Source organism: Sciurus vulgaris (genome assembly GCF_902686455.1).
Source record: "Sciurus vulgaris genome assembly, chromosome: 11".
Taxonomy (NCBI): domain Eukaryota; kingdom Metazoa; phylum Chordata; class Mammalia; order Rodentia; family Sciuridae; genus Sciurus; species Sciurus vulgaris.
The window spans coordinates 74,705,901-74,722,065 of NC_136472.1; the positions used below are offsets into that span (position 1 = coordinate 74,705,901).

General features: G+C 36.5%; 1 protein-coding gene across 1 annotated transcript in view; it reads right to left on the bottom strand.

Annotated features, from left to right (window-relative positions):
- Positions 1-16,165, bottom strand: part of GDPD4 (glycerophosphodiester phosphodiesterase domain containing 4) — a gene marked incomplete at its 5' end in the record, with an annotated part of 109,053 nt that overhangs the window by 70,005 nt on the left and 22,883 nt on the right. Inside the window, 5 exons of the mRNA XM_079103567.1 lie at positions 8,672-8,754; positions 9,102-9,247; positions 10,047-10,124; positions 10,945-11,038; positions 11,111-11,209. Coding sequence (XP_078959693.1) covers positions 8,672-8,754; positions 9,102-9,247; positions 10,047-10,124; positions 10,945-11,038; positions 11,111-11,209 — 500 coding nt within the window. The remainder of the gene's footprint in view (positions 1-8,671; positions 8,755-9,101; positions 9,248-10,046; positions 10,125-10,944; positions 11,039-11,110; positions 11,210-16,165) is intronic.

The window sequence follows — 16,165 nt, forward strand, 5'->3', positions numbered from 1 at the left end:
GGTGCTGTTGGATTTGGTTTGCTAGTATTCTGCTGAGGATTTTTACATCTATGTTCATCAGGGACACTGGCCTGTAGCTTTCTTTTTTTGTTGTGTTCTTATCTGGTTTTGGAATCAGAGTAGTGTTGGCCTCATATAATGAGAATGGAAGAATTCCCTCCTCTTTTTTTTTTTTATTTAAATTTTTTGCCTCATTTAATGCATCTGGCAAAAATGAATATTTGGTTTATGTCTCATAGATTTATTTGGAAAACATAAATATTAACAGTAAAAGTTAAGAAACAGGTTATAATAAGCCTTTTATATCTTTTTTTCCATTTTTTTATTAAAAATCATAAATTTACATAGGGCAATGTTGTTTGATAAATTCCCTCCTCTTTAATATTTAAGAATTGGTATTTGTTCTTATTCAAGTGTTTGGTCCGGGGCTTTAATGGGAGATGTTTTGTTGCTGATTCAATCTTATTACTTCCTATTTTTATTTTTTATTTTTATTTATTATTTCCTATTTTTTCATGATTCAAAGTTGGTAAGATATGTGTGCAGGAATTTGTTCATTTTTTTCTGTTATCAAATTTGTTGACAGTTCATAATAACTTCTAATGATACTTTGTATTTCTGTGGTGTCAATTGTAGTCTTTCCCTTTTCATCTCTGGTATTGAGTCCACTCTCTTTTGCTTAGTCTGGCTAAGGATTTGTTAATTTTTTAGCTTTTTGAAGAATCAGTTCTTCATTTCATTGATATTTTGCATTGTTTTATTAGTCTCATTCATTTATTTCTGCTCTAATCTTTATTATTTCTTTTCATCTACTGACTGATTTTGGGTTTATTTTATTCTTGCTTTTCTTGCTCCTTGAGATACAGCAATAGGTTGTTTACTTGAGATTGTTCTTTTTTTTTTTTTCTTTCTTTTTTTTTGCGGTGCTGGGGATTTGAAACCAGGGCCTTGTGCTTGCGAAGCAAACACTCTACCAACCAAGCTATATCCCCAGCCCTATTCTGCTTTTTTGATGTAGGTAATGAATGCTACAAACTTCCCTCTCAGTATTGCTTTTGCTATATTACATAAGTTGTGGTATGCTGTGTTTCCATTTCTTTCAAGAAATCTTTTAATTTTCTTCTTAATTTATTCCTTGCTCCAGTGGTTGTTCAAGGGTAAGTTGCTTAGACAGGCATGGTGGCACACACCTGTAGTCCTTGTTACTTGGGAGGTTGAAGTATGAGGATGGCTTGAACCTAGGAGTTTGAGATTAGCTTGTTCAACACAGCAATACCTCTTCTCAAAAAAAAATGTGAATTATTTAAATTCAATTTCAATATATTTGTATAGTTTCTAAGGTTTTTTTGGTTACTGGTTTCTAGTTTTATTGCAGTTCGGTCAGAAAAGATACTTATGAATTCAAATTTTTAAAATTTGTTGAGACTTTTTTTGTGGCCTATCATATGACCTGGTAGAGAATGTGTGACATGTTGTTGAAAAGAACTATATTTTTTTAATTGTTGGGTGAAATGTTCTGTAGATGTCTGTTAGGTCATTTGGTCTAGTGGGGTGTTAACATTTCCCAATATCATTTTATTGCAGTCCATCTCTCCCTACAGGTCTATTGATATTTGCTTAATATATCTGGTCATTCCAATATTGCGTGCACATGTATTATTAGGAATTATTTTCTTTTGCTGAATGGACCTTTGTCATTATATGACCTTTCTTGTATCTTTTTACTACTATTGATTTAAAGTGTAATTTATCTGATATAAGTATGGCTACTCCTGCTTTCTTTTGGATTCCATTTGCATGGAATACTTCACACCATTCCTTCACTTTCAGTCTATGTATGTCCTAAGAGGTAAAATGAGTTTCTTGTAAGCAACATTATAGTTGGGTAGTGTTTTTTAGTCCACTTGTGACTCTGTGTCTTTTAATTGAACAATTTAATCCATTTCAGTTAAGGTAATTACTGATTGAGTCTTACTGCAGTCATTTTAAACTTGTTTACTACTTTTAATGCAGTTATTTCTCCCTCTCTTACAGTCTTCTCCCTCTCTTCCAGTCTTCCTTTGTGGTTAAGTGACTTACACTAACAGTACACTTTGATTCCTCCTCACTTATTATTTTTGGTTTGTCTATATTGATTTCTGCTTTGTGGTTACCATGAGGCTTATGAAATCTCTTTTGATTATAATAAGTTATTTTGAAATAATAGCAATATAACATTATCGCAATAAAACAAGAGAAAATAAACTAATACAAACTCAACATTTGCACTCCATTTTTCTCCACGTTTTGAATTTCTGATGTTCTTTATATCTTTCCATATTGCCAATCTTAACATATTAATGTAGTTATTACTATTTCTGTTTAATCTTCTTACTAAAGATACGAATTGCTTACATCCCACATATGCAATAATGAGAGCATTCTGAATTTGTATAATTACTCTTGACAGTGAGTTTTATACCTTCTAACATTTTCTTTCTATTCATTAACATTCCTTTCTTCCATTTTTAAGAACTCCCTTTAAGATTTCTTATGGGATACTCCTGGTAGAATATGTCTCAGTTTTTGTCTGTCTGGGAATGCCTTTATCTCTCCTTCATTTCTAAAGAATTGCTTTGCTAGTACAATAATCTTGTTTGGTAGTTTGTTGTGTCCCCCGCCCATTCCTACTTTAGTACTCTGAAAAATCTCATGCCACTCTCCTGGTCAATAAAGTTTCTGTTGAGAAGTATGCCATCAGTGATATTGGGAAAACTATGCTATTTCTTTTTCTCTCCCTACCATGAGAACCTTTTTTTTTTTTTTCTTTTTTTTGGTACTGGGGATTGAACTCAGGGGCATTTGACCACTGAGCCACATTTCCAGCCCTATTTTCTATTTTATTTAGAGACAGGGTCTCACTGAGTTGCTTAGTGCCTTACTTTTGCTAAGGCTGTCTTTGAATTCGGGAGCCTCCTGCCTCAGCCTCACGAGCCAATGGGATTACAGGTGTATGCCACAGGCCCTAGCTCCTCTTTAACTTTTTTTTTTTTTTTTTTTTTTTTTTGTGTTGGGGATTGAACCCAGGGCCTTGTGCTTGCGAGGCAAGCACTCTACCAACTGAGCTATGTCCCCAGTCCCCTCTTTAACTTTTGAGAGCTTGATCACAAGTCACTGGTGACTTTAGACCTTCCTGTACCTGAATATTTGTAACCTTCTCTAGGTTTGGAAATTTTTCTTATGGTCTCTTTAAGTTGTCTATCCCTATGGCATTCTCAAGTCCCTCTTGAACCTTAATAACCCAAATATTTGCTCTTTTAATGCTGTCACAAAGTTCCTGTAAGCTTTCTTCATTCCTGTTTATTCTTTTTATCTTCTCCAACTGTGTATTTTCAATTAGCCTGACTTCAAGTCCACTAATTCTCTTATTTGATCTATTCTGTCTTCTATCATGTTTTTAAATTTCACTTAGTATATTTTTCAATCAAGTTTCTCAGAGTACTGAATTGTTTGTGTTCATTTGAAGCTTAGTTTCCTTAAAATACCTGTTTTAAATTCTCCATCAGAGATTTTACCCATAGAACAGATTTTACTATCTGTTAGGTTTCTTGTACTTTGTTTTATTTTTTACACTTTTTTTTTTTTTTTTTTATGGTACTAGGAATTGAACTCAGGACCTCACACATGCTAGGCAAGTACTCTACCAGTGAACTACATCCCCAGCCCTTTTTATTTTGAGATAGAATCTCACTAAGTTGCCCAAACTGGCCTCAAACTTGCTATCTTCCTGTCTCAACCTCCCAAGTAGGTAGGATTAGAGGAGAGCACCACTGTGCCTGGCTCCTGCACCTTATTTTGATTGTCAGGTGGGTTACAGTTCCCTGATAGATCTGGACACTTACTGGTGTATGACACAATAAGTATTCGTTTCAATCTTTATAACATGGTTTTTGTGCCTGTTTTTCCAGACTTTTTTTTTTTAATCTGAGCAAGACTCCATTCTTGCCAAGTTCCATTCTTGTTTTCTATTTTGGCACTGAGTGGGACTCTAAAATAATGAACGCTGTGAATCCACTGTGGGCATGTTATCAGTTTCAGCACTAGTGGATGATCCGAGCCCAGGTTTGTCCCAAATCCACAGTTAGTATTTTGTTCAGCATGAACTGGGGAGTATCTAAACAGGGTTGTCCATCCCCACAAACCTCTCTCTGGGTCTGGCACAAGACAAGATGCTTCATCCACAGTCACCACCAGCCTGTGGTCAGGCACTACAGAATTCTGCCTGGCTGAGCAGAATCACCATAAAAGGATAAGCCTATGCTATGCTCATGGCCACCAACACCATAGCACTGTGTCATACTCTAAGCCCACAACCTACCAGGACCAGCACAGCACTGGATAGAACTAAGGTCCATACTGCTATGGAATACCTACTGCTGGGATGGATTCATGGCCCATGACCACTGCAACCAGTAACAGGTGATGCTGCCTGCATCAGAAGACCTATAGACTGACAGTCTGTAATCTCTGCCTGACACTAGGACTGATTCATCCACAGACAGGCTTGGGGTTGGGGGCTGTTAGGATCTGTCCAGTATTAGGTTTCATTAGCCAGGCACTGAGTTCCAAGTCAAATTCCTGAGCTTAATACTTATTATCCAGCCTTGAAGACCAACCTCAGGAAAAAGCTATCCCCAGGCCAGTGTTTGCAGAATGAACCACTCTACTCGCCCTGGCACCACAGAGACTAGTACCTCAAGGCTAATGCTAAGCTAGGGTGCACCTATGTCTCCTGAAAGAACTGCACAGTCTCAGAAATGCACACAGGTTCACCCTGCAGCTGAATGATGCAGACTGAAACACAAGTTTGCCACACTAGGACACAGATCTTTGACTAATGCCAAAGCAGGTCTAGAGGCTCCATCTGTGACCACTGACCTGGGGATACCTCTGCTGCCCAGGTTAAGGGATAAGTGATGGAGACAGTCCCTCAGTTGTCAAGGATAATATACCTAAGTCTTTTAACTGCAAGGACATGAACAATTTGGAAAGGGGGATGTGCCCCAGGCCCACTCCAAGACTGGCAATGATGCACACCAAAACTTGAGTCTGCCTCACCAGCTCACAAGTCTCTGATGCTGGGGCAAGTCTAGAGGCTCTATCTGCAAGCTCTGGGCTGGATATAGGAGTCTTTGGTTTCTGCCTGATGCTGAGTCTCACTGGAGAAAGTCTGGCATTGAGTTCCAAAGCAATGACTTTGCTAGCTTTTGTGCTCTACTCCCCAGGAAGTAGAGTCTTGTTTTTCTCTTTGCTGGATTTGAGGGAGAAGTGATAAGGGCAACTCTTTCCTTCCTGTCTTCTTCACTGAGTCTTTTCCTCATTATTATGTTAAAACCAGGCACTGAATTCTCTCACCTTGCTTCCTTAGCTCTTGTAAAGATAACTATTTAAACTGGTGTGTCCATGAGGAGACAATCACTGGAGGGTCTTACTCAGCTGCCACCTTGCTCTGCCTCCTGTCTCATTATTTTTTAATGTAGTCATTCAGATGGATGAGCAGTGTAGCCTTTTTTTTTTTTTTTTTTTTTTTTTTTTGTACTGAGTATTAAACTCAAGGGTGCTTTACTACTGAGCTACATCCCCAGCCTTTTTTTTTTTTTTTTTTTTTTTTTTTTTTTTTAATTTGGAGAGAGGGTCTCACTTAAGTTTCTTAGAACCTTGCTAAGTTACTGAAGCTGCCTTGAACTTGTGATCCTCCTGCCTCAGCCTCCCAAGTCACTTGGTTTACAGGCTTATGCCACTGTGCCCAGCTAGCAGTAAGAGTCTTAATTTGCATTTTCCTAATGGCTAGATGAAGGTGAACATCTTTTCACATACTATTTGCCAACTATATATCTTCTTCATGAAGCACATGTCTTTTGCTCACTTTTTTTAAAATTTAATTAATTTATTTATATGCAGTGATGAGGATGGAACCCAGTGTCTCACACATGGTAGGCAAGGGCTCTACCACTGAGCCACAACCCCAGCTCATCTTTTGCTCTTTTGCTCACTGGATTTTTTTTTTTTCTTTCAGTTGTTGAGTTTGGGGAGTTTTTTATATATCCTAGGTACAAAATTCTTTGTCAGATATATGGTTTGCCAATATTGTCTCCCAGTCTGATGCTTGTTTTTTCTTTCTCCTAACAGAGTCTTTCATAGAACAAAAGGTTTTCATTTTGATGAGATCCTGTTTATCTCTTTTTCCTTTCACGGGATAATATTTGGTATAAAGTCTAAGAACATTTACCTAGCCCTAGTTTTTGCTGTTTTGTTTTCTACAAATTTTATGATTTTACACTTAAACTTATGATCATTTTTGAGGACTTCTTTTGTTTTTTTAAATAAACTATACAGTTTAGGTCAAGGTTTTCTGTTTTGTTTTGATTTTTAATTTGTTTGTGTTTGTTTTATTATCTCTGGATGTCCAATTGCTCCAGGAATATTTGTTGTAAAAACTTTCCTTTTTCCATCATTTTAAAATTTTTCCATTTATTTTTGTGCTTAATATTTAGTAGCATTAATTATATATACAATGTTGTGCAACCATCACTACTATTTTCAAAACTTTTTCATCACTCTAAATATAAACTATATTAACCATTAAGTAATAATTCTCCACTTCTCCCTCCTCTGGCTCCTGGTACTTTCTAATCTGCTTTCTGTCTCTATGAATTTGACTATTTTAGATATTTCAAATAATTGGGATCATACAAAATTTATCCTTTTTGTCCAGATTGTTTCACTTAGTGTACGTTTTCAAGGTTTATCCATGTTGAAGATTTAATTCACATTTACAGCTAAATACTATCTTATATTATGCATGTGTGAGTATGTATGTAGCACATTTTGTTTAGCTATTCATCTACTGATGGATCTTAGGTTGTTTCCACCTTTTTGGCCATTACGAATGTTGCTGCAATAAAAACAGGCATTACATATGTTAATTGCTAGTTCATATGATAATTTTATGTTAAACTTTTTGAGGAAGCACCAAATGGTTTTTCATAGCAGCTGCACAATTTTACATCACCAACAAAAATGTTCAAGTTTTGTCATTTCTCCATATCCTCTCCTATATATTATTTTTCATTTAAATCATAGCCCTACTAGTAGATGTGAAATAGTACCTCATTTAGTTTGAATTGCATTTCTTTTGGCCAATTGCATGTCATCTTTTGAGAAATATCTATTCAAATTCTTTGACCATTTAAAAATCAGGTTTTTCTATTATTGGGTTGAGTTTTTTATATGTTCTAGATATCACTGAAACCATTTTATGATAGCTGCTTTAACTTTTTCTCACATAATTACAACTATTTCATTTGGTGCTGGCATCTACTGATGGTCTTTTCTCATTTGAGACTTTTATACGTTTTGGTATGTATGGTGTATGATTTTCTACATTTGTACTCCTTAGAGTCTTCTTTTACCTCTCTTAACCTCTTTTCATGGTTAACCACATTTTACTCCTTAGTAGTTCTTGATACTAATTTTTTCCTGTTCAAATTACTGGTATGGGTTTCATGTCCTGAGTGGATCTTGAATGATATGAAATTTGGGGTAATAATAAAGCTTTGGGTTATGTTAATGAATGTGGTGGAGATATGTGGAAAAAAATCATAATTGGAAACAAAATTGTCAATAGCAGAGAAATTAGGGAGTTGGAAGGATCATCTATATCAAAGTTGAAGTCACAAAAGTAAGAGAACAGAGAAAGACAATGTTCCAGGAGTTCACTGGCTCAGAACCTTTACCACATTATGTCCATGACCATCAGGTACTTCTGTAAATGACTCTAGGAGCTCTGCTAGAACAACAGTTTTAATCCTGATTCAAAATATCCCTTGTAGAACAGTTATCGTTGTTGGGTAATGTCAAGAATCCCAGACTGGGATGACGAAATGAATTCTAATCTTTATTATTTACATTCTAGCCTAATGACCTGAGCCATACAATTCCTTCTTTGGATCCAGTTTTAACATCACAGTTTCCTCTGTGAAATGTTCATTTCTTTTCTGTTTGCCTCACAGAATGACTATGAAGGGACCTGGGCACATCACATACACTAATATACTTATGTTAGAAATGAAGTTTTTCTACTTTAGCAACTATCCAGGTACATATATTCTATGGGGAAAGTGTTCCTTTTTCTCTGTCCCTGATCTGATTCAAGCCTCCCTTTGTCTTCCTTTGGCCATTCTTATATTCTGCTAACTAATTCCCTGATAATACTTTCTAAAACATCTTTCTAAAACAATAAGGTGATTTAAACCTCCCACAGTTCATCTTATTCATTTGCATCTCCCCAGCACTCAGAAGGTCTAGAATATAGTTGGTATCTCGGGAATGTTAATTAAATAAATTGCTAAGGCAATACACAGGTTAACTTGTAAGTATGGTTTGCAATGGGGACAAATTTGAATTATGTATGGAAACTACAGAGTATGTCCATGGTTAAGAATATGGAGGTACAGGGATATGGTTTGTAAGGAAGACATGGTTCACTTATGTAATATGTGCATATGTGCCATATGGACACAGGTGAAACATCCCAAGTCTTGATCTCTCTATACCTTGGGTCCGGCTGGTTCTCTACAATAGCAATGGATATATCCCCTCCTGTCCCCTGTCCTAGTCCCTACTTTCCTACCTTAAGTATACATCAGTCTCCAGCCCATATGCCCCTTGTTCAACGGCTTTCTCAAAGGCCATCACAGTATTCTCGGGCGCCGCCTGTAGAAGAAAGGAACATCAGAACTCAGTCTCTCCTCTGAATATCCCGTTTATGGTAGGGATAAAGTTCCAGAATGAAGGGGCTTTGGGAAGCAGACCTTGGTTTCCTTAGAATTCTTTTCAGATCCTGCCTCTGTCCAATCTGACATTGAGCATGGCAAAGAGAAATGGACAGGGAGTTAGAAGACCTGGGTTCAAGTCCAACCTCTACAATTAAGTCCTTATTTTTGTGATATCAAAGCAATCTCTTGTTCCATCCAGGGATTCATATGGTTCTGAGGTTACCTTTTCTCATCTACATACTCTATACATACTGTGCTCATCCAGTTTATCCTGCTCATACTTACCATGGGTGCACCTCTGTGTGCAAAGAAGACAGGCTTAGGTCCCAGCTCCTCCTCCTCCTGAATGCAGGGAGAATAAATCCCCAATGGCATCGCATAGAGGCATAAAAGGATAAGAAGAAAGGGCAATCCAGCAGCCATTTGTAGAGCTATAAAAGTTGGAAGGAGAGGGGAGTGGAAAAAAAAAAAATCAAAGAATGGAGAATCATCCCAAATAACTAAATACACCAAAGCAGCAATCTAAGTAAATACTAGGTCCATGGGTTTCACTGACTCTGTGGATTGGCTAATTTACATTTTGTTTCTGTCACAGCCCCACTTACTTTCAGAGGTAGATACAAACATCCAAACGTAAGATATTATCATTAAGGCAACATTACTGGAACTGGAAATTGACAAAGACTTGTAGAGAGAGTAGGGAGGCTAACAGGGAAAGAAGGGAAGGAAGGAAAGAGAATGTTACAAAACAGCTTCTCAGGAGAAATCTGGTTAGTTCTGAGAAAGTCTTGAAGCCTGTACAGATCATCCTAAACTGCTTCAATACTTAGGGCAGTAGAGTATGGTGGAAAGGGCATTAAATGACAGAAATCTGGGTTCCAAGCCGGACTCTATCACCTCGTAACTACATGACTAAGAACATCTAACTTATCCTCTTTGGGTCTTCACTTTCTTCTGTAAAATGTCTTGCTGCTAACATCAACCTTACAGAGTTGTTATAACCACGTTGACTCATAATAGTTACTCAATAAATTCTAGTAATTTGCTTTCCTCCTTCCCTTCCGTACCACATGTGCACTTTCACGCACACACAGACACACATAAACCCATTATTACCAGTCATTTCCCAGCACTTACTATTTTAGACCTCTGAGGATTTTACCCATTTGTATATCTTTAAGTTACAACCTATGTGTCAGTGACTTTCAAATCTACGTTTCCAGCTCTAACCTCTTAACCTTGTGAATATATTACATCTCTTGAGTCTTTCTTTCTCATAACGTGTTATCTTGAGTCTTCTTTTTCTAACTAAAATTAAGAAAATGAAAAAGAAAAGAGTTTATTATTGTCCTCTTTAAAGCTCCTGCCCCAGAAGTAGTTTCTAAAACTTTCCCCTCACCCTCACAAACACATCTACACAAACGCACAATGGCACCACTATCAAATCAGACTGTTTCTTGCCTACATCCCTCCACAAGCCGAGAAGCAAATGCCCCTTACTGAACCAAGAGTAAATTGGGAGATACAGAAAGAAGAGCTATTGGTTTCTCAGTAAAGGTAGTTAAAGATATCTCCATTCTCAAAAAGTTTAGTGTATGTATGATTCCATTTTTTGTTTGTTTGTTTCTGTTACAGTAGGGGAAGGATGAATGGAGAGGAAACCAGTAGCAAAGAGGGATTTCTGTTCCCACTGTAAGCCCCCAGGTATGACAGGGACTCACAGGGTAACTCACTTGAGTAACTTGGATGTAATCAGGGATCTTTGGACTAGTGTTACTTGAAATTAGTAATAGTTGAATACAAACTGAAAGAACTATGACTTGTATGGCACTCTGGTCAAAAATTTAAATGGCTCTTATCTCCAGATAGTAGATATACAATAACATAAAGACACAACTTATTTTTCTAGAACAAAAATCCTTAGAAGAAGGTCTGCTTAGTCATGGAAACATGATGACAGGCTACATGAGTGGTGAGTAAACACAAGAAACATGCCTAGGTAACAAGCTAAAGGAATTTCAAAGAGTAAAGGGATGGCTAGCTAACAAGTTTCTATTTTTCTGAGTGGAGTATGTATGCTAAAGCCAGAACTGAAGGGATCAGGCAAGAACCACCACAAATGACATACCTTCTCTTTCCAAACGACCCATATACATGGCCAAAGGCCAGGAAAGGATAACCATCACAGTTATGCTGGTCAGGTGCACAAAAGGAGCAAAGACCTGGGAGAAAGTCAAAAGTCAGGCTAGACCTATATGGACAGGTAGAATTAAGAGCTACAGGATGATGCTTACCTGCAGTGACAGTCCAGCTATCAGCCACTTATCTTTCCAGAATATAGTTAAAATAGTCAGTAAAAAGCTGCATAGCAGAATTATTAGCATAATGAGGATCTGGGGAAACAAAAAGGATCTTCTGACTTCTAGGCACCAAGTTTGGGAATTTTATGTGCATATTTATAATATCAGGGACCTCATCTCATCCTTTAAAATCTAATCATCTTACAAATCCAAAATATATGGTGGATCCAATCATTCACCTTAGCTCCTAAGTCTTTACTGTACAGCATAACTAGAAAAAATTATGCAATTATGTGGCTTGATGCATTATTAATTTATCATCTTGTGTCTCAGATGGGCTTTCAGCGTGACTTGGTATCTCTATTTCAACAATAGTCATTACAAATCTTCACCTCTTCTTTAAACCTCAAATGTATACTCAATTAAATTTTAAGTAAAAAATATTTTGTAATTGCCTTTTTGACATCTATCCTCCCCAACAGATTATAAGCATCACAAGATCAAGGATATTTATATTATTTATGATTATATCCTCAGTGCCTTGCAGAATATCTGGCACATGGTAAGCATTCAATAAATATTTGTTGAACAGATGAAAAAAAAAATCTGCCTGCCAGAACACTATATACTTTACACAGAAAGGACATTAAAACTAAGAAGACATAACTTCTACTTCAAATGTATAGTTTTCCTACATGTGTGCTGCTGTCTAGATAATTCCCTCCTTTCCATAGTCTATCTAAAGTAATTAAACCTATAATTAATCCTCTCACAAAATAACTCCTTGCTAGCTCCAGTTGTAAATTCTACCAAATACTTCAGAAGAAATGTCTCCAATCTTTTATTCTTCCAGACAATAGAAAAGAAGGAACACTTTCTAACTTTTCTTATGAAGCCAACAAAATAGTGATACCCAAATTCAATAACATTATAACAAAGTAATAGAGACTGATCTTTTACATATACAAATGCAAAAATCTTAACTTATTAGAACACTAAATGCATCACATTACAGAAGTTGAATTGTCAAATCAGACTTACATGAATAGCAGCTCTTACCCAACACCAAACTTCACAAATGATTTAAATGATACAAACAATTATGAGATACAGATAAAATATGTTTCCTTGGAGAAATCTAATCATGTCAATATAGCTACTCATTACAAAAACAGAAAAAAAAAAAAAGGTCTTTTCTTCCCTTTTTAGTGATACTTCCTGCTTTAGGACTGAATTATGAGATGTGTTTTGAGCAAAGTATATAGAAACATTGCTTTACAGAAGCAATAGTTATGGAGTATCCCTACTTGTTACTCCATTAATCATACAACTCTAGTCAACCACGTCTTCCACAGAAGAAATCTATATATTCCAGTTTATCTACAGTAAAGCTACTTAGATATACCAGGTCTATTCTGTTAGAAATGTTCACAGATAAGAACTCAGTTATTTTTTGGTTAATAAATACTTTTAATGTATTTACCAGGAGGTCAGGTTATTAGCATGATTACAAAGAGTTTTGATTGAGGCCATTCATTTCTCTCTGGATATTCCTAGGTAGAAGGTGAGGGGTTTTAAGCCTGGTGTTAACTCTTCCTTCCTGGGTTTATTCTGAGAAAAATAAAACTCCTGGTTTCAATTCCCAACATTCTAGTAACTCTAGAATTTATATTTCCATTTGTACTTCTCATTTGAATAAGAGATTTAAGATGCCACTTAAATGTTCTAGAATTTGAGAAAACACAGGTATGGTATCACAATCATGCCTGATGAAGTCTATAAAAAAGCACAAGGCTGTCACTAGAGCTGCTCAAGTCCATGGCAGAACAAAATAAGGGAGTCTAAGTTGGAAATATGCTGCAGGTCCACAGATGATTGAGTCAAGTTGCCTATTCTCTAGGGACCAGATATAAACCTTTTGAGAGGAAACCAAGCTAGTATCATTTTAAAGGGAATCAAACTGAGTAAGGGTCAAAAGGACTTCAAAGGAGAAATTTCAGGGGGTTATTTGAAGATGGGCATTGGGTCACAGAGCCAGAGCCAGCGATGTAGGCACTATGGCATCTGGAGTTAAAGTGAATGATGAAGTTATTAAAGTTTTTAATGATATGAAAATAAGGAAATCTACAAAAGAGGAGATTTAAAAAAAAAAGCAGTTCTCTTGGGTTTAAGCAATGGCAAAAGATAATGGGTAATATTAATGATACTGAAGAGGACTCTCACACATCTTTGTGACGTTGCTACCCCTGAATTATTGCTGATGTGCTCTGTACAGTGCCACATATGAAACAAAGGAGTGTAGAAGGGGCTGGAGTTGTGGCTCAGTGGTAGAGAGCTTGCCTAGCATTTGTGAGGCACTGGGTTAGTCTCAGCACCACATATAAATAAATGAATAAAATAAAGGTCTATCGACATCAAAAAAAATATAATAAAGTGGTAATCATTATATTAAAAAAAAACAAGTGTAGAAGACCTAGCTTTTATATTCTGAGCTCCCCAAAGTGCACCCTTAAAAAGCAATATGGTAGAATGATACTAAACCCCTATCTCTCACCCTACACAAAACTCAACTCACAATGGATCAAGGACCTTGAAATCAGACCAGAGACCCTGCATCTTATAGAAGAAAAAGTAGGTCCAAACCTTCAACTTGTTGGCTTAGGATCAGACTTCCTTAACAGGACTCCCATAGCCCAAGAAATAAAAGCAAGAATCAACAACTGGGATAGATTCAAACTAAAAAGCTTTCTCTCAGCAAAGGAAACTATCAGTAATGTGAAGAGAGAGCCTACAGAGTGGGAGAATATCTTTGCCACTCATACTTCAGATAGAGCGCTAATTTCCAGAATCTATAAAGAACTCAAAAAACTCTACACCAAGAATACAAATAACCCAATCAACAAATGGGCTAAGGAAATGAACAGACACTTCACAGAAGATGTACAAGCAATCAACAGATATATGAAAAAATGTTCAATATCTTTAGTAATAAGAGAAATGCAAATCAAAACTCACTAAGATTCCATCTCACCCCAATTAGAATGGTGATTATCAAGAATACAAGCAACAACAGGTGTTGGAGAGGATGTGGGGAAAAAGGTACACTCATACATTGCTGGTGGGACTGCAAATTAGTGCAGCCACTCTGGAAAGCAGTGTGGAGATTCCTTAGAAAACTTGGAATGGACCTACCATTTGACCCAGCTATCCCACTCCTTGACCTATACCCAAAGGACTTAAAATCAGCATACTACAGAGATACAGCCACATCAATGTTCATAGCAGCTCAATTCATAATAGCCAGACTATGAAACCAACCTAGATGCCCTTCAATTGATGAATGGATAAAGAAACTGTGGTATATATATACAATGGAATATTACTCAGCTATAAAGAATAATAAAAATATGGCATTTGCAGGCAAATGGATGAAATTGGAGAATATCATGTTAAGTGAGATAAGCCAATCTCAAAAATCCAAAAGAGGAATGATCTCACTGATAAGCGGATGATGACACTTAATGGGGGGTGGGAGTGGGACAAGAATGGAAGAAGGAGGGACTGAATAGAGGGAAAAGAGAGGTGGGAGAGGTGGGGGGAAGGAAAAAAATAACGGAATGAATCAAACATCATTACTCTATGTAAATATATGAATATGCAAATGGTATGCTGTTACTCCATGTACAAAGTGAAACATGTATCCCATTTGTTTACAATAAAAATAAATTTAAAAAAAGCAATATGGTTTATGCTACCTCTAAAGATGCAATTAGAAATAAATTTATAGACATTAAACATGAGTGGCAAGTAAATGGCTTGGATGATATTAAGGACCATTCAACACCTGGAGAAAAACTGGAAGGCAATGCAGTTGTTTCCCTTGAAGGAAAACCATTATAACAATCAAGTGCCATTGAGATTTTAAGGAGTTTTTATTTCTCTAGCTCAGTCCATTGGAATATAGTATTAGGTTTTGGTTTTGGTTTTTCCCTTTTCACTGGGCTGTTCCATCAATCTGCCAGTGATTGCCATTAGACTTTAATATGATCACTTTTAAGTAGAATAAAGGGAATGTCTTCCTGTCTTATTTTAGCCAAAATAATTGGTTATATGCCTCCCTTGTAGCAAGTACCACAATAAATGTGATTGTTACTGTAAATAGCTTGGAATACTGCAAAAGGTAACCAAGTTCAATGCCTTGAATGTATTATCCATTGTTCAAATGGTAAACCTTTCTCTATTATTTATAGCTGCCCTTGACTACAGTTCTGTGTATTCCCTGAAAACACACAGAAAAATGACACAAGGGAAACAAGCATGCATACACCTTACCTACCTTGGCAAGCCTTTTTGGGACAGGGCAGCATGGATGTAACACCATGCATTAAACGCACTTTTTGGTAATGACTTTAGTTCTCCCCAAAGGAATGTTAATTGAGTTTCATTGACTGTCATCAATTTATCCTAGTACCTCAGTGTTCACCTCTATTATCTTTGTTTCTTAAAAAATAGCTGTTGTGTTTTCCATTTAGTATATGCTGCTGAATAAATATAGAAGTTTTATGTTCACCATGTGAGTCTTGCAACACTAAAGATATTTTAAATACTAGTCATGGTGACAATTTATGTATAAAAGACACTTAAATGGAACATTGTTTTGAAATCTAACTCCCCACCCTCACAAAAAAGGACATGTTGCAATAAAAATAATGGCATATTAAAAAAAAGATTATAGCCATTGACTCTACCAAGAGAGTTGCAGGCAAGATTTTCAGCAGAAAAGTCTGTGAAAACACACAGAAAAATGACACAAGGGAAACAAGCCAACTGTGCGTATACCTAGATGCCAGCTTGTGCCTTCTTGCAGGACAGTGCTCTTCTCTCTCCTTTTCCCTGGACCCCATTTGCAGGGAGGAAAGGTGAAAGGGTCATCATACTTTAACAATATAGACTTCTAGGCTAGGATCAGGTCCAAGTAGGGGAGGAGAAAGTTTTAAAATCAATAAAGTTATAGTTTGGTTTATTATAATGAACTAAAATTTTTAATTG